Source organism: Hesperophylax consimilis, chromosome 9 (genome assembly GCF_061612785.1).
Source record: "Hesperophylax consimilis isolate HC1 chromosome 9, BYU_Hcon_1.0, whole genome shotgun sequence".
Classification (NCBI taxonomy): Eukaryota; Metazoa; Arthropoda; class Insecta; order Trichoptera; family Limnephilidae; genus Hesperophylax; species Hesperophylax consimilis.
Window position 1 is genome coordinate 18620154 of NC_142844.1, and position 24841 is coordinate 18644994.

Here is a 24841-nt window from a genome sequence, read left to right on the forward strand (position 1 = left end):
ATATTTTGTACATTATCTGAAAAATTATCTATCTCCATGCAACAATACGATTCATCGTGTGGTATATAATTACTGCAGGTTGATTAAAAAGGGGTCTTATTTTAAATTCTTCAGCCTTAAATGCTAGTTAACTGTACATATTCAATTATGTTGGCATCACTTACGTATACTTATTAAATTATTTTGGAAGCATATAGGTATACTTATTACATTATTTTGGCATCGCGTAGGTATACTTATTAAAATATGTTGGCGTCACTTAGGTAAACTTATTAAATTATTTTGGCATCACGTAGGTATACTTATTACTTTATGTTGGCATCACGTAGTTATACTTATACTTATAAAATTACTTTATATTATAATTTTTTTTTAATTTCGTCGAAAACAATTATTCGTAACAACAATGGTACAAATAATTAATTTAACCATAATTATGTGAGGAAGTGTTAAATATACATTCTTTTATTTTATTAAAGAATTTAAAACAGATGGTTACAATTAAAGTTTCCTAGATTTACTTAAGACTTTAACAAAAATCGATGGAATAATTATTGTTATGTAAATTAATTGATACGAATTTTGAGAACGACTCCTTTATCAAGAAACTTGCAAAGTTCCAAAAGATATTTATTTATTTATTTTGAATTTCATTCAATATTTTGAATCACTACCCAAATTCTGAGTACGGCGAACGGGAGTATACAATTGTGTTTCCGTATTAAGGTGCCTATAAAGAGGACAACATTTTGTCATCTTTATGCGTAGCATAATGTGAACGACTTATTTAAATTTAAAAAAATCTTTTGGGCTAATATATTCTGCTAAATCTTATAATGATGTTGTTTAGCATTCGGATACTTTTAAAATAGAAAGTCCATAAAACGTGGATTAGACACATTTCTTGGCCTCATAAAATGTGTCAGTTGAATGTGCGTATCACACGCTCCAATATCATTGGCGTCCTATTTGAATCTAGAAAGTAGCTAGAACTATCTGGAGAAGTATCATGCAAAAAGCGTCTTGAATTTTTTATGCACAAAATTTAATCATGGTTAATAAAAGTAATCAACATATATTATAAAAATAAGGGTACAACGTGCGTGCCGCCAAAACTCAAAAACGGGTCCCGGTACGATCAAGGGAGTTATATGGTGTGGTAGCCCTCTATCCCCCATCCATGAAGAAGGTTTTACATTTTTACCTGAAGGGCGTGCTTGTGAAGATATAAAGGTTGGATGTTTCGCCCTCTAGAAATTTCTAAAACAGTCAAGAACATTCGAGAGCATTCCACAATATTCCAAAACATCCCGGAATATTCTGGAATGTTGGGGAATAGTATGGAACGTTCGGTAACATCCCGGATCATAATGAACATAAAAAGGGATTACAGACCGTTTCCTGATAAACTTTTAGTAAATTCTTTATCGTGACAATATATTGGTATCTCTAAATAGTATAAAACAAAGGCGCTATCCGCGTCTGTCTGTTTGTGCGCTTAGTTCCGCTAAACTGTGCAACGGAGTTTGATAGGGTTTTCACTATTATTTATAAAATTTCTTCCGGAAGGTATATATACACGGTGTCCGGAAACTCGTAGTACAAGCGGGAAACTGGAGAATCTACCCCACATGGGGAACCCAAAAAAACATAAAGTTTTTTGATTTGAGCATTTTCAAAAAAAAAAAAAAAACAAAAAAATATATTTTTCGGCTATTTTAGGGTTAAAGTTTTTTCTGGTGTTTAGGGTTGAATAACAGATGTTTTAACCCTGCAGAGCAGAAATATTTTATGACTACACCGGGTTAAATGAAGGGTGATTTCAAAATAATGCTTCAAATCCGAGTTTCTTCATTTGTTTTACTTTCAAATAGTTTTAATTAGTTGGGTACTTTGATCTTCAGTAATAATTTATAAGATTTTGATTAAAAAAAAAAAAAATAAAAATAAAAAAAAAATCAACTTCAAACTCGATGTACTCGATAACGAAAGCTCAAATAAAAAAATATATATACTACAAAATCGACTCCAAATGTGATGTAGATTCACCAGTTTCCCGCTTGTACTACGAGTTTCCGGACACCCTGTATATATAATACATGGATTTTATATTTATTGAAAGTAGAGAAAAGTTGAGCAACGCCGGGTTCACGTCAGCTAGAATAGTTAATCCAAAATGAAATTTAAAAATTGTTATTCGTTTCTTCAATGAGTTTACTACTTTCAATGAAAGTATAATCGCAGTTAGTTATAAGACAGAAATGAATGGGTTTTTATTGCTGACCGTCACATGAAATTTTTTTTCCATTGATAATTAGTTGAAGGTATGCCCAGGGTTACACGTGCAAAATTTTTTTAATCGACTAACCTTAATTGCGTAGCTATCTTAAAAACTAATATTAGCTCCAGTAAAGGCGAAAACAATGGATGGAGAGAATTAGTGCAGAGCATATAAAATTCTTGTTTCACCGATTTCTTGGATCACGCTCCTATTATCAACAACCTCTAATTGCATTTTTGTTCAGCGTTTGTTGTAGCGTTTGACACGCTTAGAAACAATTTTTTTTTATCGTATAAGTCGACTAGCAATCACGTCATTTTACTAAATCCAAACCTCTGATTTGAACGAAAATATGTTAATCTTACCTAACGGTAACGATTAACATATTTTTTTACTTAAACTCAATATATTATATTTCTTATTCTATACTTAGAAGGTGTTCGCGGGTGAAGTGCAGTAACTTCAGAAAGAGATTCTGCATCACGATAGTGTGAGGTAAAAAAGATAAATGACTTTTGATGAAATGACATTGCCTTTTTTCCATAGAAATGTCATACCAACTAAAAATCTGTAACGTAATTATTGACGTAAATACAAAGACGCGTAATCGAACAAAAATATGGCACGTTCCTGTTTCTAGATTGAAATCGAATAACGAAAAGCATGAGAAAACAACGAATTTGTGAGAATGAATGAAATGTCTACAAATATACATAGCGAAATGAACGGAACGCATTAGAGAGAGATAGCCATTGAAAGAATATGTGTACGGGTGAAACGGATATATTATTATGAACGCCCCTCTTTTATCTCGCCTCCTCGCGACACCAGTTGCGAGGTTTAAGCGGTCCACTGACGGGCGAGCATTTCCGCGGCAAGCATGACGACACAGGCGAGCGAAGAGCATTCTTGTACGGAGGTCATGCTCAGACTGCTCGCCGAGTACATGCTCGCCCGTCATTCGGCCGCTTTTACCCTAGTAGTAGAATACGATGTACTGTCACTTGGTTGTCATTCATGCTCTTATGTGTTTCTGCGTTCGCTGTCTCACTTTATTTTATTCGAAATGCATTATTAACAATTGTATTTATTGAAATATTAAATGATTTTTGAAAACATGCGAATGGAAAAAAAACTTGATCAGATTTGGTTTTTGCTCGAGAATGCTTTGTGCACATCGCAAAAGCACAGTAAGGCATTTTTTTAAAAAGCGTAGAGCAATGTATTTGTGTCAGCCGGTCTGACCGACGGGCTTATGTATGATACTAAATGCAGTAAATCACTAGTTTGTCCACTGGACCCAGTTCCGTGCAACCACGCGCGTTAACTCAGTAACCTATCTTCCCTTATTCATATAAGAGTGTAATATCGATCATACCCGCAAAATAAGGCGAAGTATGAAAATCGCTCAGTAATAATAACCAACAACATAAGTTTTGATGTTTATACATAAACATTACATGTAGGTAACTCCGAAGTATACTAGATAGAATAATATATTATTTCACAACAATAACTTCGTGTTCAATTCTGTCAAAGAGAGAATAGGGCTGGACAACGAGCTTGTATATGTCGCTGATATTTTCGATTTAAATCTGAAAAATTCAAAGCCAAATTGGTTCAGCACTTTTTAGATAACATCCGTAAATAACGAATTATCATAATTTATGCATATGCATAAGTATTCACCAAATATTTTTTCTCGTATATAAATTTCAAGACCCCTTTAAACCTATGTATTGTATTTCATGCTTTATTTTTTTATGTTAAACTGTTGTTTTCAATTTAATTTATAATCGTTATGTAAAAGCTTAATAGGGCATTAATAAATTAAAAAAAATCAATGAATTTTTATCTGAAGTGCAACAATATGGAAAAAGATTAGGTATCCATCATTTCTACTTGTACCGCTTTTACTACAAAATTGTTTGATTAGTGTTATAATGATCAGTGTATCGTGTATATTTACCATAAGTACTCGAAGCAAGCAACGATACGTTATAAAAAAAATTATTTGAAGTTCACCAGTTACTTTACTGCGAATGGTTTTCACTTTTCCAACCTAATTTCAAAGTTTCAAGTTGCACGAACGGCAACAACAACAACATTTCCGTGATGTCTACAAAAATGAAGGTATCATAACTCATAACATTGTACACATATTCATATTCAGGGTATTTAGCACGGTTTATCGACAAGTGTTTTGTCGATAATGTCGGTAACTTGTCATGCTTCCCGAGCACCACTGTAGAAACAAAAGTCTACGTCGAATAAATTAAGAACACTTAGTCATTGTTAACTGTTTTTTTTCGTTGGCGATCTGCAGTCATGCTAGATACCCAGACCCCGGAGGAAATTAATACGTTCTCTACAAGACTACCCGAGGGAGCCCAACTGCTGGAAAATACAATGTTTGCTCGCTCACCTCGCGTACTCTCCGTTTTTACGTACTTGTTGGGAATAATATGATTATTTTACAGAGAACTGTAAAGTACCTAGGTTCCTATCTATGAGATTGCATCTGCAGTAAGGTTAATTTGTTGTTTTTCATCGTGTAAATTAATGAATTAATTAATAACGATTCAAAGTAAAATCTTGTGGTCATTGCCCGTACACACTTTCGTTCCCTTTTCACTTAATAGTACTTTTACGAGGGGAAACTTGTAGATTGATGAAAAATTAATGTACTGAAAGTCGTACATTGATTTTTTTATATGTTATATTATTACTAGCACAGATCCGTGAAAAATCATGGGATAGTCGTAAGTACAGTTGATACATCAGTTTGAATTTAGAAAAAGACAAAATAAATTTTCTTTTAAAATATTATATTATAGATAGGTAGTCTATCTCTCTTCTGAATTCTTCACACAGTCCGTTACGATTTAAAAAAAAATACACTTAAGACGGGTTTTTTCGGAGAATTTGAACAATTAATCAAATTTCAACGTTCATTTTCGGGTTCTGTGAAAGTCCTGTTCAATTTCTGTTATTATATCATTAAAGGCTAGTTGCTTGACAGAACTGTAATAATAACAGAATTTAATAAAATCTTTCACAGAACTTGTAAATTGACTTAACGCGAACCGAGTTTATTCAACCAGAGTTACAACCACATACCCACAACCAAAATGAGTATTTTGATGGTGTTAAAACTATTTAACTAACTAACTAACCATAATGCCCTTTCCCAGCAGGTATAGGCAGAGTGGCACACACTCCTTGCCTCATTCACATTCATACATCATCTCATACATACTCTTCTATTATTCTGACTCTTGACGTGGCCCGACACAGGTATATGATTCACTTGGTCGTACCATGTCTTTCTCATATATTCTCCTGGTATATGTTTATGGTATTACGTTTATGATATCCATATTTGCGAGTGTACCTATGTAGCAACGAACTATTGCGTCAATGATTTTTAAAAAAAGGAAATTGAACAGCAGACTTTTTTTTGCACTGTATTGTTAAAAATCGCAGATTTAAGAGAAATAAATCAAAATCCGACGTGGCTCAGTGGTCCAGAGCATCTGACCGGACATCAGAAGGTGCGGGTTCAATTCCCGTCGGCGGCATTTATTTTTACTCTGGAGATATTTTCAATTTGTAATGATATTTAAGGCGACTAATTATTGCTTATAATAATTTAAAATCCGCACGTTTACACTTTGCACAGGCAAGCTACAAACATATACCTACATCGTTCTTCTTACACCTTTAAGAAGTCGCGCAAGAAGTGGCAGCTATCCGCTAGTAAAAACACTCAATAAAAGTATCTGAACACACAATAAAAATATTGAAAGACTATTTTGTAATTCTAATTCACAAATCAGTGGAAACGAAAATGTGACTGTTTTCCTCAATCCTGGAATATTTCCTACTTCCAAAAGTTTTACATACTTATTGCTGGTTTAGTTACACGTGGCTCGTCGGCTCGGCTTTTCTGTTGGCCGCTTTCACCATCAAATTGAGCGAACGCTAAGTTCGTACACTTCTCCAGTATGTATGTAGCTAGTTGTAAATTAAAAGTACAATAAAAGTGGTACAATATTTTCAGGAAGATTTCTGAATTGAGGAATTTCTTTATTTTATTTTTCTTGTTTATTCCAGATCTTTGAATAAATTAATAATCTTTATGAACACTTTGCTTTAATTATCTACGGTCGCACTGCAGATAAGTGCGAAGTAAAGATGTAATTTTCCTAAAAACACTTTTCTTTATAGGTACACAAAAATAAATCCTATTATGTATTTTTTATCTTTTTGTGTGGACTGATTCCAATCTGCAAATTGTAAATGGCTCATTTTTTGCACCAAACGGTATTTTTAAATGGTTTTGACAATTGACTTATTTTGGCGGAACATATAATAATAATAATTTGGCATTTTCAGACTATAAAAATATTACCATTTGTTATTTCGGCTACTGGCATTATACCTAGCTCTCTCATTAAAAATTTAGGCGTATTAGATCTATCATATTTATTTTTGCATTTTTATATATAAAATGCAAACATCAGCCATTCTAAATACATGTAGGATAACAAAAGATTTTTTTAAATATTTATACTGAGGGATCAGTAGGATTTATAGGCCCTGTTAGGAGTTCTACCGAGCCGAACCCTCTGATATGAAAACATCTGGAGTCGGTGAATTATTTTCCCATTTGATCTCTGGTGAGTTGACATGTTGTTCTTGTATTGTTTTGTATTTATTTTGCTTATATAATGCACTTGCATAATGTTGATTGACTAGATGATAATTTGTGGAAAAGTGTGTGGAAGGGTTTAGTTTTTCCTATGGGGAAGATTTAACCCGGACATAAAATCGGATAGATTTATTCCAGAATGTGGGGAGGTTTGTGCAATCCCACACGTCCCATATAAATATACATTTTTGTATGATAGATATAATAAATTAACAAATAAGGTTAACTATGCATAAAATAATTATTTTTTTGCTGGATTCTGCCTGTAGAACGACGATCAAATAATAATAAGGAACCATAATTACTAATGTCTTGGGTAGGTACAGATTTCATGAAAACTCGAAATTTTCAATAACAACAAAAGAATGTTCTTTATTCCGGCATGAGGATTGGGGAAAGTCGTGCAGTTCCAAACATCCCATACGGTTTCCAATGAAAATTTAAACAACTTTATTGTCCATTTATAAATTGAATCATCAAAATTAAATAAAAATCTTAATATTCGTTTGTTCAAAATCTAATCTCCAAAAGTTTTTCACCGATTGCATTAAAATTTTTACAAAACTTTTTTTTATTATATATATATATATATATATAAGTGGGTACAGTAGTGTTAAATAAATTTCATATGGGTACAACATAATTTTACAATCGCAATCTCACCAAAGAAGAAACTGGTTCTTGTATTTGGTGAGAGAGTTACACTAATTGTAATTTTCTATATGTATAGGTGGAAATATATTGAATTCTGTTACATACTAAATATTGAGCAATTAAGAGAGTAATTAGAAACATATAAATAAAGTGGAGATGAATATAGACTAATAATAAATATAAAGAAAGGGAAAAACAGGCAATTATTTAGTTAATTATTCCTGACAAGCATAACTTCAGTTTTAGTTTCAGTTTGTTGATATCTTTTAATTTATTTATTTCAATCGAATATTGCATTCGAATACGCGTGTGCTTTTCTATACCTATATCTATATTATATAGATGTCACATGTGACAGGTAAAAACATGCTTTTTTGAAAAACAGTGCCATCTGACGGACGTAAAACAACACGTGCTGCTGTTTCTTCATCTGCACGAACAGACTGAGCAACAGCAACGCTTGGCAGGGTACAGATAGTAAAAAATAAATAAATATTCTTTATGTTCGAATTTAGGAGGGATCTTGTAGATTCAAAGATGCATTCTCTTTGAAGTGGCATAAAGCAAGTGTGGGAATTTGTAATGACATAATCATGTTATCTGTCAAAATGTGTTTTAATTAACCTTGACCGTCTCACAATTCTTTTATAGATGTGTAGATACTCGTACCTTAATACTTTTAGTTTCTTAGAGATTTCACATTTTTCCATTTACACCATTTAAGTAGGTAGTTGAATTAAACCTCAGTTATTATTTTGGTGTAATACCAAATGAAAGTAATGCTATTATGGAGCCGAATGGATTAATTAAAATTAGTTTTTACAGTCATTCGCTAGTTAATTTCTATTCATAAAACACAACCGACGCAGTGAAAGTAAACTTGCTCATGAATAACACAATATTTTTTTAATAAATTGTGATTAAGAATATTGTCCCGAAAGGATTTTAATTTAAACGTATTTGTATATTTACTTAATTGCCTGGGAATTTTTCTTAGTTCTGATGATAATTGGATTAAAATCATACGGATTGACCATTGCCATGCATTTGAGTTCAACAGGGATATAGATAACTGAATAAAAAATACATATATATTACAGACGATCGACTTTAAGCCTTGACAATAAGATTATGTTGTATTTCATTGTTTGAAGGTAGGTATATAAGTAGGTAGGTACCATACATTATACAAAGGAAAATGATTTTATTGTTATTCTTCGCATACAAGGAAGATGCTTTAGGAAAATCACATTTGAATCCATTGTTATTTTATTGATCGCATTTGATAAAACGACTACACGCAATCATTCTGGAAAATTTATAATAACAATACGAATTTACCAATTTATTATTTAAATTGTTGAGTTACTGATGCGTAATAGTATACAACTGTGGTGCACGCTACCATAAATGGAAGAAATGTACTTTTTCGAATGGACTTTATTCTAACCAACAAAATTTGTCCTGCCGTTTTCTCCACTACTTCTTGGTGTCAATAGATACTCGTTCAACCACTTTCAATCTTTATTTTATAAGAGAATCTTTACTAGATGATGTCAGAGCAAATATCCATGTTTTATTTATGTAGATCTCCGCCGGATGAAAGTAGACTGAATGCTGTAGAAATGAGATCCCTGAGGCGTACAGATACCCCTCAGGGATCATAAAACCATGTATGATCGTGTGAGAAATGTGGAGATCCGCAAAGAATGAAGTCTGATGTAGGCGTAATGAGTAACATTGTTATATCTCTGCTTTACTAGCAGATTTCTGTGTTGGGAACTCTTTGATTAAGTAAAAGGTTCTTTACAATAATTGCGTTTATTTACGTTAAAATAAATAAGTCTGGATTCAGGTGAACTGTTCATTACCCGAGGGTTGGTAATTCTCTGTTTCTATAAGCTTGTTGTCTGGCAATAATATTCCACAGGCAATTGCTACACTCTAGCGACATCTGTAGGACTCTGGAGTAAGCTTTATGACTGGTGCCATCTATCGCTTGAAAACCCAACTTATTACCAAACATCACAAACATCAAGAAAGGGACGCAGATGGTTTGGGCATGTAGAGCGAATGAGCGAAGAAAGGAGTGTAAGGAGAATATACGATGCAAATGTGAATGGTAGCATGTTGGTACCTTGCCTGTGTACAGAGTAAACGTGCGGATTTTGCTTTATTTTTCACGGAAATCTGAGATTTTTAACAATACAATGCAAAAAATTCAGATGTTTGGTTTTCTTTTTTTAAATCATGGACGCATTAGTTCTCTGCTACATGGGTACACTCACAAATATTGTTATCCTAAATATATACCAGGAGATTATAAGATGCAAATGTGAATGGTAGCAGAAATCGGGGACGCCCGAGGAAGACATGACTCGACCAAGTGAATCAGATACTTGAGTCGGGCCATGTCAAGAGTTAGAATAATAGAAGAGTGTGTATGAGACGATGTATGAATGTGAATGAGGCAAGGAGTGTGTGTCAAGACCGAGTTGTTTTGACGGTCCGTCCTTTCTTCCCACCCCTGCGGAGAAACGGCGTGATAATTAGTTTAGATCTCCGCATTATTTATTCTGTGTCATAGAGATCAAGGGCGTAGCTACTGCACTCACAAAGGGGGATCGATCGTTCAAGGGAAAAAATAAGGGATGGAGGGGGTGGTGGTTGGAAAACTAATTAGTAAGTTTTTTGAGACCTCTGCTTTACCACAACACATTGTTTACATCGTATTGATAAAAAAAATGCAAATAGTATTATTTTATTTTCCAGGAATGTAATCTACGAGTACCTACTATTCTCTTTTTTTCCTAGGCAATAACCACCTTAACCCCCCCCCCCTTATGTACCTCTTTGATAAAGATACCATTTTTTATAGGTATCGTACAAAATTTTAATGAACTTGATTTTTTTTTCTGCTAAATTATTATTTCACATGTGGCACCAAATGCTACGTAAAAATAACCGACCAGAAGTTTAGAGTATAATTTTGTATACGTTTAAATAGATAGCAATGAATACATTTTCAAAGAGTTTTCCCTTTATAAATCACGTTTTTGTATTCCCCAACATTTCACTGTAAATGCAAAGCATGATGAGCAAATCATTAAATATGATAATCATTACGCCAGATGAGTTTACCATCTGTGACTTGCGTTATTCGTATATTTATGTCAGATTACAAACACGTTTTGCGTAAAGCTTTTTGCGAAACACTTCCGTTAGTCACGTTGATGTTTGTACATATTACTGTGGACTCACGCATTACACAGCTACACTCTAACTGGGTAGTCCACAAGTAACTCCATTTTCATTTCACCTGAATTTTAAAGTAACACCAATCATTAGTATTCAATCGATACACGATAGATAATATCCATTGAACCAAATTCAAATCAAATTACTGTCGACCTAGACCCCATTTTTATGGGAACGCTCACCTTACCAAAATATCAATTGGATTCTTTTTTTTTGCCATGGATTGGTGGAATTTTGCAGGTTTGTTTACAGCAACTATTCAAAGGTGATTCAAATTCAAGGTGTTTGGGAGGATTGGGTTGTTATTAAATCGGTTTGCGTAAATTATTGTCGTAGTAAATATTTGCCTTCGAACTAATAGTCGATTTTACGGTTATTTTTTCAGCCGGCATTTTTAATGTCTAACCTTCTTTTTATTTGGTAACTGAACTCCAGAGTTCGCTACTTTCATTGCAAAACTAATATAATTGGGAAGTACAGGGTTTTCCAATAAGAGGTGTTATTTTGATATTCAATCGTAAAAGATCAATGGTTTCGTTGTTTGTGTGGCACGTAGCGCCGTCTTGTTGAAATTAATCGTTGTCCAGATCAATACCATCCAATTCCGGCCATAAGAAATCATTAATCATCTCTCGATAGCGCAATCCATTCACCGTAACTGTTGATCCAGCCTCATTTTCAAAACAGTAAGGTCCAATGACTCCGCCGGACCATAAACCGCACCAAACAGTCACACGTTGAGGATAGAGAGGCTCAGATGCGACAATGTTGCTTGTTGACGAAGCCACCGAGGTGGAAATGGGCCTCATCACTCAAGATGATTTGCATTTGATTCACTCAAGTGAATTTTAATAATTTCAATGCATTGTTGAAGCGTGTATCGTTCCATTTTTATTAATGGCGTAGTTTCTACTTGTCAAATGTCAAAAAATGACAGCTTCAAAGTAACATCTACCGAAATAGCGGGCTATTCAAAATAACACCTCTTATTGGAAAACCCTGTAAAAGGAACTCATTTATACATTATATAGGTTCCTATAACCTGTTGTCCTCGAAACGAACAAATATTGTAAACATCAAAATCATGATTATACGGAATATTTCGTTGTCATTGCATTGAAATTTTTACACAACGTTGCATTCGACTACGCGTGTGTTTTTGTATACCTATATCCAGAGATGTGCAAAATGGGTACCTACCCAAAACCATTTGAAATGCAAAATGGAAATGGTTTAAAACTTTTCCATTTGAAAATGCAAAATGCAAAATACCTATTTTCAAAATGCATTGAAAATGCAAAATGGTTTCTCAGGTCAAACAATTAAAATAATTATTGAGTTTTAAAAAAAATTTGTTATTTAATAATGGACATCAATGTAGAACAAACATATTACATGATGGTAAATCCAAAAACACCACGACTACAGATTATGAAACCACAAAAAATTTGCGAGGGACTAATGTTGCCAACGTAAAAACATAGAAACTGCTATCTAACATTTAATATTACAGCGTCATGGCCCCATGTTCAGTATTTGAATCAGTATTTTTTGTAATGGTATCACTCAATTGCCAGGGAGCAACTTGACAAATGTAAATAATCTCTCATAGCGAGGTTGAGGACCGACTGATATTTGGCGCTTATGAAAAAAAGATGAGTGGAGATAGTAAAAAGAATGTTGCAAAAAAGCATTTAAAATGGAAAATGCATTGAGAAAAGCATTTAAAATGCAATCTACGTTATATTATGGACGAGTTATCAAAAAGATGATGAAATACCCCTTTAGTATATAGTATGTAGGTGTCACCTGTGACATGTAAAAACAAGTTTTCAAAACAAATTTTATTGACAATGGACGTACTTTTATTTGCTAGGCTAGCATTACACTTGTAAGTTTTTTCGTAAATTTACGCCTTCTAGCCAATGGGCGCATTGGATTTTCAAAATGCAAGATGCCCATTGGCTAGAAGTCGTAAATTTACGAAAAAACTTACAAGTGTAATGCTAGCCTTAGAAAATATTTTTATTTTATTTAAATATAACATACTAACTGCCTCATAATTTGTAGTAATGAATCACAGTAGTGAATGTCTAAATAAATCTGTCATTATTTATGGAGTTTCTTTTCATCGATCATACCAATTATTTAATTTGTTTCATGGTCAGAATCACTCGAAAGCAGTGGAGCAGTTGGAGATAATGCCGTAGTGAGTGGTCTCCGGTCGTGTTGTGATGCTTGTTTGTTCGAAGTATGCAGAAATAAAGAGACATGACATTTGCTCCCTTGTGGTAAGGTGACAAAGCCGACAGGGGTTGTGTGATGGTTAAGAATGAACATTGAATCAAATAGCATATTCCCAATTAAATGTAGGTAATAGTTTAATAAATTGAACGAGACAAGACAATATTTTTTAAATGATAAACTAATGTTTATAAGACAGGGTTTTTTATGTATAGCACAAATGATAACAAAATATTATAACCAATAATTAGTCGCCTGAAATATCCATTCAAATTGAAAATATCTCCCGAGTAAAAATAAATGCCGCCGACAGGAATTGAACCCGCACCTTCTCATGTCCGGTCAGGTGCTCTGAACCACTGAGCTACGTCAGCTTATTTCCAACTCGCCAAATAATTCAATATGTACTAGTACTTCAATCAACGATTACTGCTTATTACATTTTTTTTACTCGGGAGATATTTCCAATTTGAATGGATATTTCAATCCACTAATTATTGCTTATAATATTTTGAGACAAGATAAGACATTTTTATACAAACAAGAAAGGAGTTTTGGAGAGTTTAGCGGCTATTATGATGTCTGCATTATTATGGTGTTGAAAGCCAATGGTCAGTAGTCAGGTGAATCGTTGTAAATTAGCGCGTTCTTTGTTCTAAGGTCAGTCCAAAGAATGTCAGCAAAGCGGATGAGGAAATATTTGATTTACGCTTTCGGTTCACGTGCACATTGACGCAAACGTATATTACGTAGGTATCCAAGGGCAACATTGCACACCTTTCTCACTCACCCGCATCACGCACAATACATGACATGATGCTTGAAAAGGTCATTGAAGACTATCAATATTTACGCAGATATCTACTTATGTTTTTACACTAACCCCACACAGGAGGCGTAACGTTTATACTTGTCGCATGTCTATTTATGAGTCTTTCAGTTATTTAAATTCCAACGACACTAATGACTTGGGTATTGATCTAGAAATATAAACATCATGTCGTGCTACCGCTTTTAAAAAATGGTAGAATGCACAAAAAAGTAAAAACTACACACAACCACCATTTTCTCTCATTTTTCATCAACTGAGCAGGAAGTTGAACTACACAAATTAAATTACGTTAATCTGACATTATAATCAACGGCTTACTTACAATATTACCTATATTGATAAAGAGGACATAGGCCTTGAGGAAAATATTTTCTCTTAAGGCCTATGTCATCTTTTGGGATGCTCTATGGAGGGTCTTTTTAAGGAAATGAATTAGATGATGATCTGGGAAGGTAAAAAGTGTGAGGGTTGGGTAGGAATCTATGGATCAGTGTGTCCAGGAGTGATAGACATATGAACATAACCATTCCACAGTGGCGCAAGGCGATGGGTCAAGAGACCAGTTGGACAGATCAAAGGGTCTCCCCAAACCAGCCTCTCCCGATCTGGCACGCAACGCAGCTGGTGGGCAGGCGCATCCTGAACACACCTCACCCGATGAACCCGGGCTCCCCTGCTCAGTCACCAAACGTAGCGAACCACATAGGATGACCTATGGCAGAGGTGTTGGTTATCCAATAAATGTTTCTCGGGCGGCGGTACCCAAAACCGCCTTCCAAATTGAAAAATGAATTCTAAATAGGTAACTAAAAATAAACGCAGTGGATATAAAATTACTGGTTGATATAAGTCAACTTGACAAGACGAAATCTGAAAAAAAAATCAAAATTTTAAATATTTCATATAGAATAAAAATAATCACCGGGTAAAATTAATGAGGTAGGTACTTGAAATGATTATTTAAATTTTATTTTTATTTTTAACACGTTTTCTTCAGTTCCAATTTCGAAAATGTCACATTCATACCCAAGATTCCTTAGAATAGGTACCTTGATTCTTACCCACGAGGAAATTAAGTACCTAGCATAAATTTTATTTCTTGTTTATTTGTCTCGGTAAATTTTTTATAACAATGGCGTTTGCTGTGCCCTTTGCCACCGGGAGGACTTTCTGTATCGAACTTTATGATAATTTTCACTAATTATTATTCACTACAAGTCGTGGATCAGTAACGGCTAAACCGTTATCGAATTTGACCGGCCGATACTAACATACTGTTAAAAAATTTGCAACACCTACGCTTGCAAAATTTAATATATTCAAATAAACAGTGAATAATATTAAATTAATTTTGGAATATTCTACTCATTATGTCCATCCATTACAATTAAAAACGTTAGTTAATTAACAAATGGAATATTAGTTATATTTGTCGAAGATTACATAATTGAAAAACTTTTTTATTTAACTATCATTATTTGCTACCCGCCTACGACCCGGATTTCGATAAGAATAATAATGAACTAATAATTAATCTTTTATACTATTTGATAAACCAGACAATAAATCTCAGAAGATTTCTGTTCTTTTTTTATATTTGAAAATATTTATAATAATTAAACGAAAAATATGACTTCACATATTATAAAATATCTCATTATAAAAATAACGTTATGAGCGGAAAAATTAGATCATTAACCTAGAAATTCTAGAGGGGCAAAGGAATTAACCCTTAACCTTACAATGAAAAGGGTCCAAGAGAAATCTTCTTCTGTCCTAATAAATCTATATAAATACAAATGTTAATGTTCATTTGTTAAAAATCTTATATCTACAAAAGTTTTTCACCGATTGCTTTGACATTTTGACACACCGTTGCATTAGAATACGCGTGTGTTTTTATACAAATATATTATATAGATGTCACCTGTAACAGGTAAAAATATATTTTTTTTAAATAGCGCCATCTGTTGGACACACATTTTTTTTAAACAGTGAAATCTGTTGGACGTGAAAGCAACACAAGCTATTGTTTCTCTATCTGAACAAACTTTAATTTGTATTTTTTTACAAATAATGTTGAAAAGAATTTAACCTTACAGGGTTGGTTGATTGATTGAATTAATTCCAGTTCTCTCATAAATCCATATCATTCGTGATTAAATCCAATATTGTATTTGTATGCCTCTCTTGCAAGAATTTAGTGTTTATACAAGTATAACTTTATATTCATATTCATATTACGTGTGTACGAGCGCAAACAAATAATTCGTCTTAATATTTTAAAACATAACTTAAAAAGAGTGTATTTTAATAAAATAATTAAATGAATGCCACATATGAACGCGTAAATTATAACGAGCGTTATGTTTAACCTTTAAAGTTTCCTAGTTTCCTTTTGTCACACAATACTATCCGATACTAGAGGTTCCATAGTTGGAGTAGTTGAGATTCAGTAGTTTAGATTGAGTAGTCATCACAAAGAACACCATCCAGCTTTAGTAATTCTGGTACTTACCTTACAGAACTTACAAGTCTTCTGTTCTATTACGTTTTTTAACATGCATAAAACAAGTTTCGATACCGCAAACCGGCAAGGTACATAATATAATATTTACTAAGCGGTCTATTGCAATGACTTTGATCTAGTTTTCTACCGGTTAGCATGCAGGTTGAACAATAATTTAAAGGTATTAACTTATATATCCGTTTATTACAGAGTTAACAAAATTATGAATTATGACATGCAGGTTTATTCAATGTATTATTATAGCGTATAATTCAATTCTTGCGAGTTAGTGAGTGAGTATTGCTGATTTATTAAAAACTTGTTAAAAACGGGAAATCATTCCATTTCATAATAAACTTTTAGTACATTCATAATATATAGGAACACGGTTATGTTATGTTAGGTTGGTTAGGTGTGCTGTTTGTTACTTTTCTTCAACATTATGTTTTATTGTTGACATTATTACTATTATGATGTATGTGATTGCTTTAACGTTCCCACTCTACTAAATAATAAATAAATAAATATATTATTACTTATATTTCTGTTTTTCCAGAATGACGGCAGCAACATCAAGCAGCTCCGAGAGCGGCGGTGCTCCAAGGTGTGCCTCTGCAAGGTGCAGAGATGCAAGAAGGACGATGATGCTCTCAGCACCCTGACAGCCGAGGACCTGGAGTACTTGAAACTGAGGGAGCTGACCGCCTACGAACAGGCTCCCGCCTACCTCCAACACAACCCCTTCATCAGATCTGGATACAGGAAATTCTTGCCGACCAAACTTTGCTGGGAAAGGTGAGCAGAATAGACAGTAACCTGTTTTATTAAATTGGCCTCTTTACTTAGGGCAAGAGCGCAAGAGTGTTGTCGTGGATTCTTATGATCTGAAGTTAACGTAATCCCTTCATTAGATATTGGTACAGGATATTTTTGACGACAAAACTTTACAGGGAAACGTGAGCAAAATTGACAGTAACCTATTTTTATTGGCCTCTTGACCTAGAGCTTACAGAAAGTGTTATAGTCAAATTTATTATATCTACACAATGTTAAGGGGAAGCTTAATGTCAAATCACTATTTTGATTAATCTTTATAACGAATTGGTATACATTATGAATATTAAAAAAATATGCTTTAGATAAATTGAAGGTTTTCCTATCATTTCGCTTGAGTAGAATACAAATAAAAAAATAAATTACTCAATAAAAAATATAAAAGTAAACTACAATTTTTTTTTCAATAGAAATGTATGAATGCATAAAGGAAACGACTTTTAAAAAATGCAGTATTATAGCTAAGATTAACTTTTTTGCTTTCTTATAAAATTATTTACAAAATAAATAAAAACCAGTTTTGTGCTTGAAATCGAACGTTTCTAGACTCCATTTGTCAAGCGATTTTAATGCCCATTACCTACAATATAAGGTATACCAAGAATATACACATTTTTGGCTTGTAGCTTCCTCTTAAGCTATCTAGGTCGTATACCTGCGTATGCGGTGCAGGGCCGGAATAATGCAGTCGGGGTAGTGGCTCCGAGCGCGATTAATGAAGGACAAAAAGAAATGGCATTTTTTTATATTACCGAGTCGGTGGGTAATGTTGGTATGCCATTAATTTAGCAAAAACTAAACTAAGTGTAACGGAACACCTGCCTTTGAACACATATCAAAACAAATTATGTACTACTTTTTTGAACAAACTTTTCATTTGCAGAAAGTTTGACTGCTGAACTAGGAACATGCCCACATTATGGTAGTCGAATGGTTGGTTAGTAGAGTTAGAGTGATACGCAGAGCACAGTTGTTTTCTGTCCCTGCCATATAATAATAAAACGCCGTATGTAACTAGCTTTATTGCGGGTGGGGCATTTTAAAATGGATGCTCCAGAAACCAAAATACCTTGTTACCTACCGCTCTGATACGTACAATATCCTCTGATACAGAAATAAACAATCTTTTTACTGGAAATGTGCTAGTAGATAATACTCGAATCACTTTAAAAATAGAACGATGCGTGTGCGTTTCTATTTATTATTATTTTTCTGCTATTGGCTGAGATGTTCTGAAAAGTTGATTATTTTCTCCCCGCTTAAAAGGTCAGCATTTGCGAATGAATTATAACAAGTTAGCTTAGCAACGCCGCAGTTCTGGACCAGGAGGTTGGCTCTATTATACAATGATCAAACGGGATACATAATAAATAATAAACTATCTGTGTCACGATTCATTCATTCTATAAACCGTTGTGTCGGCAGCAAACTTTATCATTTTAAAACACGACGAAAATGCTATGAGAGTTCCTTCTTAACTCTGGACTCAGAGGTCGCTAGTTCTAAACCCTGTAAATATATACTTTTTTGCAGGGCTTAGAATTTTATTAAGTACATCATTTTAGTTGAATATTTCAAATACCTAAAAAATGAACACAACACTAGAATGCATATATTTGCACTTCGTTCCAGTGTAAAAGGTACCAGGGTGCCAGGTACCTCCATATGCTAAATACGACCAAAGTGAGAGAATAATGATTCAGCTCAAAACATCGTTCTAAATGGTTTTAGGCATGTTTAATGGTTTGTAATGGGTAAATTTCCGTTATTTTATTTTGGGAAATATTTCAGAAATGGGGAAAATTGCGGGAATTTTCATCTAAGATTATCCCAGACTAACCAATGAGATTGTTTCCTACGAAATTTCATCTTATTTAAAAAAAAAAACATTTTTATTATTTTTTTTAAATATCGAATAAGCCGTCAAATTTTTCATATTTTAGGCCGCCCGATAAGCGTGTGATGTCACAATACATACGATTGGCTCAGCAATAGATCCTCTACATACTGCAGCACCGCACAGCCATTTGAATTGTGAATTGTACTGAATTGTGTCTTGTGTGACGTCACGGGAGACGAATGTATACCATTTACCCAAGTTTACTTGCGTAGGTCCCCTACCTACTGTAACACTGCACAGCCATTTGAATTGTGAATTGTACTGAATTGTGTCTCGTGTGACGTCAGGGGACACGATTGTATACCTTTTACCCAAGTTTACTTTGTCTTCACAATTTTTGGAGATATCGAAAAACTAATTTAACTCCTTAAATATACTACATTTTCATCAAATAGGAGACAAACTCATTTTGAATACATAACTTAAAAACACAAATATTCTGTAGAATTCATCTTATTAGTTCGGGGAATATTCCAGATATTAATTATTACTGGACAGATATTAATATAATTAATAGCAAGGTACTTATCAACCATTCCCCTCCCGCACGTCGTTCATTATCACGCCATTTCCTAAAACAAGAATGCCATCTTCCCAATGACTCTCTGTAGTGGAAAATTGTTATGAGATTTTTCCTTAATTTTATGATTCTTATCTCCATTTTAACACATGTTTAAAAATTGCAGTGTATTTTGGTGGACCAACGAGACGATCAACATCTGGTCACACATCTTCGGTTGGTTCCTGTTCCTTGGACTGACCATCAATGATCTGATTCTCCTCAACATTCACGCCTCCTTCACTGACAAGCTGGTCGTTGCTGTTCTTCTGTCATGTTTCCAGGTAAATATTATTATTTCCGTATGGTTCTCATTGTTTTTCCTATTATAATATTCTTTTATGAAAAATTCAAGAGTTTTAAAAAAAACATCAATAAACCCTAAAAGCCGTCTTCTGTAATTTACCATCTTCTTTGATATTTGAACCTTTTCAAGTCAATCCAAAGCTTTGTCGCAGGAGGTATGTAACAAAATGGCAGGGCCGTATTTGGGATCTGTAGACCCGTAAGCTGAACTTGTGTCGAGTCTGGGTGATGGTTCAAATACCTAAAATTAACCATTTAAAGTTTATTATAGAACTGTAAACAAAATTAATATACCGTATTTGGAAATTTATGAAATAAAAATATAAAAAATTGTCAACCCCATTTGTTGAAATTGCCATGAATATACAGGATGTCCAGGGTTAAAGTGCACAAACTTCGGGAGGTGATTCTTCATGATGGTAGAATAAGAAAGACAATTAACTTTTTCGGTTTTTTTATTTTTTTATTTATTAAAGGAAAAAGTACATACAGGGTGTATCGGCACGTACCCGACAAACTTTAACCAGCTGTTCCTTAGCACATTTGGAGTAAAAAATGTTATGGGCACTTTGCTGTCCGTAACATTTTTTTCAATTAAAAACAAAAAATTATAAAAAAATCCACACTCCGTCACTGTCGTTGGCATTGTTTCTCGTGTTCAACAGCTGTTATTAGCAAGTGTGTCACAAAGCGTCTTCGCTCTTTCATACACACTAAATAATAATAGTTAAAAATGTGAATGTGAGTTAAAATGTGATTGTAAAAGTGCGCCAATGTAGGTACGTACGTATATTATTCAACGAAACTCGAATAAAATATTGCCAGATGGGTTTTCAAACTGTGACAAAGGATAAAACAGTGGTGACATGTGGTGAAAATATTAAATATTAAAGTTTGTCGGGTACGTGCCGATACACCCTGTATAAGTAATAAGGTTTATAATTTACAATGACAATATTAAATACTACTCTTCCAGAGAAGCATTAGCTTGTGGTTGGAAGAGGAGTGTACATTATATTATTTATTCCTTACATATTTGTTACTAGAAAAAGAGATTGAATTTCGAAAAAGTTATCCATCTCTTATTACTCGTAGGTAGGTACTATCATTTAGAATCACCTCCCGAAGTTTGTGCACTCTACCCCCGGACACCCTGTATTAAAAAAATGACACAAATCAAGATTCATGTCTCTGTTCCCAAATATGCAAAAATCGGTATTTTAGTATTTAAAATAATTTGACATAACATAATATGTACAAATGCATTGATAGTCGTCCTGAAATTATGGTCATTACATAATATAACTTAATTTAATAGCTTAGTGAGTTATTGGTTTATGCCTACTTTTCATACTGATGATCTATTTATAACTTACGACTATAATAATATCTTTACAACAAAATTTTTCTGAATGTTTCTCCAATAAAATTATGCTAACTTGAGTTTAAACATTTTGTTTTTTATAGTCAAATGACCCACTTTTTGTTTACCAGGTGAAATATTTCATTGTATTTCGTTGAAGTTGGTGGAAATGAATAATAATTAATTCGCAAAATTTTTGGAGTAAACAAATTATTATTCTTTATATAACAATGATTGACGTATAAATAGGTAATAATTAAAATACATTTAATATTCATATTATACAAAAATGGTACAATTTTTCAATATTTTTCCATTCTTTCAATGAGACATCGTGCGTCTTTCACGGGTCTTACTTTACTATGGACTATAATAATATACCTAGTCACAACGCAAACCAAACAAAAAAATACAACATTCATTGTTCTACAATTTTTATTATAAATAATATTTGGCTAATTTATATAGCGCCGTTTTCGTGAGAAATCACCTCAAGGGCGCTGGTACATATATATGCAATCATCAGCAAATAAATTTATATTTGGTAAGCCAGGATCATCTATTCAGGATCATTCATAAAAATAAACCGGGATCATTGATCTATTTCTTGGAATCTTTGGAATGTATCCGTCAGAACATGCTTTTTTCTATAGAATAGTTGAATTGGCGTGATTGGTTTATTTATGGGCTCTGCCTAGGGTTGCCAGATGGTCCAGATAAAAAAACGAAATTTTTTTATCAAAGGGTCCTTATTTTTTTTTAAATTTGTCAAAAAATCAAAGGGTTCTTTGAAAATCATAAACCCCTTTGATTTTGGCCAGTTCAAACAGAGAAAATTACCAAAAAATACTGAGGGTGAACACAATGAAACACTTAGTAAACATTAAAACTTATATTTATTATTGCTATTGGTAAGCAAAAAATCACTTTTTTACATATTTGGCACTCTATGCTACTGCTTTTAATAATCGTTTATTGCCTGAAAACTGACATTTAAATTGAAGAAAACACATAATTCGCTTTTTACGGTAGTCATACCTAGTAAATTTCTTTCCTCAGTACATATATTCCCATTACACTAAAAACTATTGATCCGGTGCTGGGGTGATGTGTTCGTCAACATTTATTCGATTTATCAAAATAAAGTTATCCACACAATAAACATGCATGTAATAGACGGAAAACACATGTTTTATATACAACAATGTTACTGTTAAAAACCATATTACACCGACTTCAATTCGACTTCTATTTCTCGGGCGTCCCCGAGATCTTCTACCATCCAAACCACTCTCTTAAGACTCCTGGCATTAATAAGAACAAACTTTGAAATTTTCAGCGATATCGGTTGACTACTTTTCGAGTTTTGCAAGCGCAAACATATGCAGGCTGATTTTTTATATCTTAAGATTATGTTCAAACCAAATTTTTTTCTTGTGCCATTTACTTATACAATATTTATGTATTTGAATAACTGGAATGTTACGAAACGTGTTCACTGTTCATAGCATCATACGGAAGAGAGAAAGTATAAAGTAGGTTTCAGAAGAAAATATTGTCGAAATATACGAAGCTGTATCAATTTTATAACGATTTCGGTACTTTCACTAAGGAAAACTTCTTTTTTATCCTTAAAAAAATAAGCAATTAAATAAAAATATTAAATTTGTAAAAATAATCATATCTGTAAAATAAGTCGCGAAATGCTTTTAATAATACATTCTTGGCTTATTTCTTTACTTCATCACTTTTTTGTAATATCAGCTTAGTGGGCATTAAAGACCTATCTTAAACTTTTATTAAATTGAAAACATTGAATATACACGGTGTCCGGAAACTCGTAGTATAAGCGGGAAACTGGCGAATCTACATCTCATAGAGAAGAAACCCAAAAAAAATCATTTTGTAACTTTGGAGTCGATTTATTCGAAAACAAAAGTTCAAATCAAAAAATTCGGAAGTCGAAAAATCGAAGTGTGATGTAGATTCACCAATTTTCCGTTTGTACTACAAGTTCAACTCACATAGAATAAACAAAGCAGATTAAAAGAAATATAAACTTCTATTTGTGTAATATTAATTTATTACGTAAGGACTCAAACATAATACCTAAAAAACATATTTGTATGCATAATAAACTCTAATACCAATAATCAGTAATCCCATTTTCTATGAATATAAAAATATTATCTTTGTACAAAAGGAAGAAGAGGATATATTTAAACCTCTTACTCCCATAAATTTATCAAACAAAAACACCATCTTATTAAATTAGACTACAAACTACAGGTCAAAGGATGGGTTATTTCACAAAATACAGGTCTAAGGACGGGTTTTTTCACAAACTATAGGTCTAAGGAAGTGTTGTTTCACAAACTGCAGGTCTAAGGACGGTTTGTTTCACAAACTATAGGTCTAAGGAAGTGTTGTTTCACAAACTGCAGGTCTAAGGACGGGTTGTTTCACAAACTACAGGTCAAAGGATGGGTTGTTTCACAAACTGCAGGTCTAAGGGCGGGTTGTTTCACAAACTACACGTCTAAGGATGGGTTATTTCACAAACTGCAGGTCTAAGGGCGGGTTGTTTCACAAACTAGAGGTCTAAGGATGGGTTGTTTCACAAACTGCAGGTCTAAGGACGGGTTATTTCAGAAAATTTGAACAATGTATCAAATTTAAAAGTTAATTTTTAAGGTCTGTGAAAGTTCTTTTCAAGTTTTGCTATTATTTTAGTTCTGTGAAGCAACTGGCCCATAATGATATAATAACAGAACTTAAATATGACTTTCACAGAACTTGAAAATAAATTAATATGATGAATTATTATTGAAAATCTGTGAAAGAGCCCGTCAGAAAGTATTATCAGTTGAAGATTTTCTGTTTTTATGATCAATCATCAGCTATAAAAAAGATTTTTCGGAAATCTTATAATAGAGTACTTTATTACCATCAAATTATGCTTAAATATAATAATAAGAAACGATTTTTGCTCACATCCATGTAATTGATTTTTTTTCTTCTTTCAGGCTTGCATGATACTTTCAAGTCTCTACCACACATTTTCCTGCCGTTCCGAAGACACGTTTGAGTGTTTCTTGATGTACGATCTGTTTGGGATTGCCCTTTCATTGTTGGCCATTTATACTTCAGGAGTTTACTATGCCTTCTGGTGTCACCAGGTAACCATTTTACTAACATAATATAAACCTAAACCTATCCTAATCTAATACAGTATAGGCAATGAAAAATCAGAATCCATAATTGAAACGTGATATATTTCCAACTGTACTAACTGTGTTTATTGACTAGATCTAAATCAACATGTTCTCCAAACCGTTATCTTACCCATTTTTAATGGTATGCTAATGGATTTGATATTACTTCTAT

General features: G+C 33.2%; 1 protein-coding gene across 1 annotated transcript in view; it reads left to right on the forward strand.

Annotated features, from left to right (window-relative positions):
- The window catches only part of LOC149421006 (progestin and adipoQ receptor family member 3), a 54358-nt gene that overhangs the window by 23323 nt on the left and 6194 nt on the right, over positions 1-24841 (forward strand). The window contains exons 2-4 of the mRNA XM_089635325.1: positions 17049-17287; positions 19913-20069; positions 24481-24633. Coding sequence (XP_089491451.1) covers positions 17049-17287; positions 19913-20069; positions 24481-24633 — 549 coding nt within the window. The remainder of the gene's footprint in view (positions 1-17048; positions 17288-19912; positions 20070-24480; positions 24634-24841) is intronic.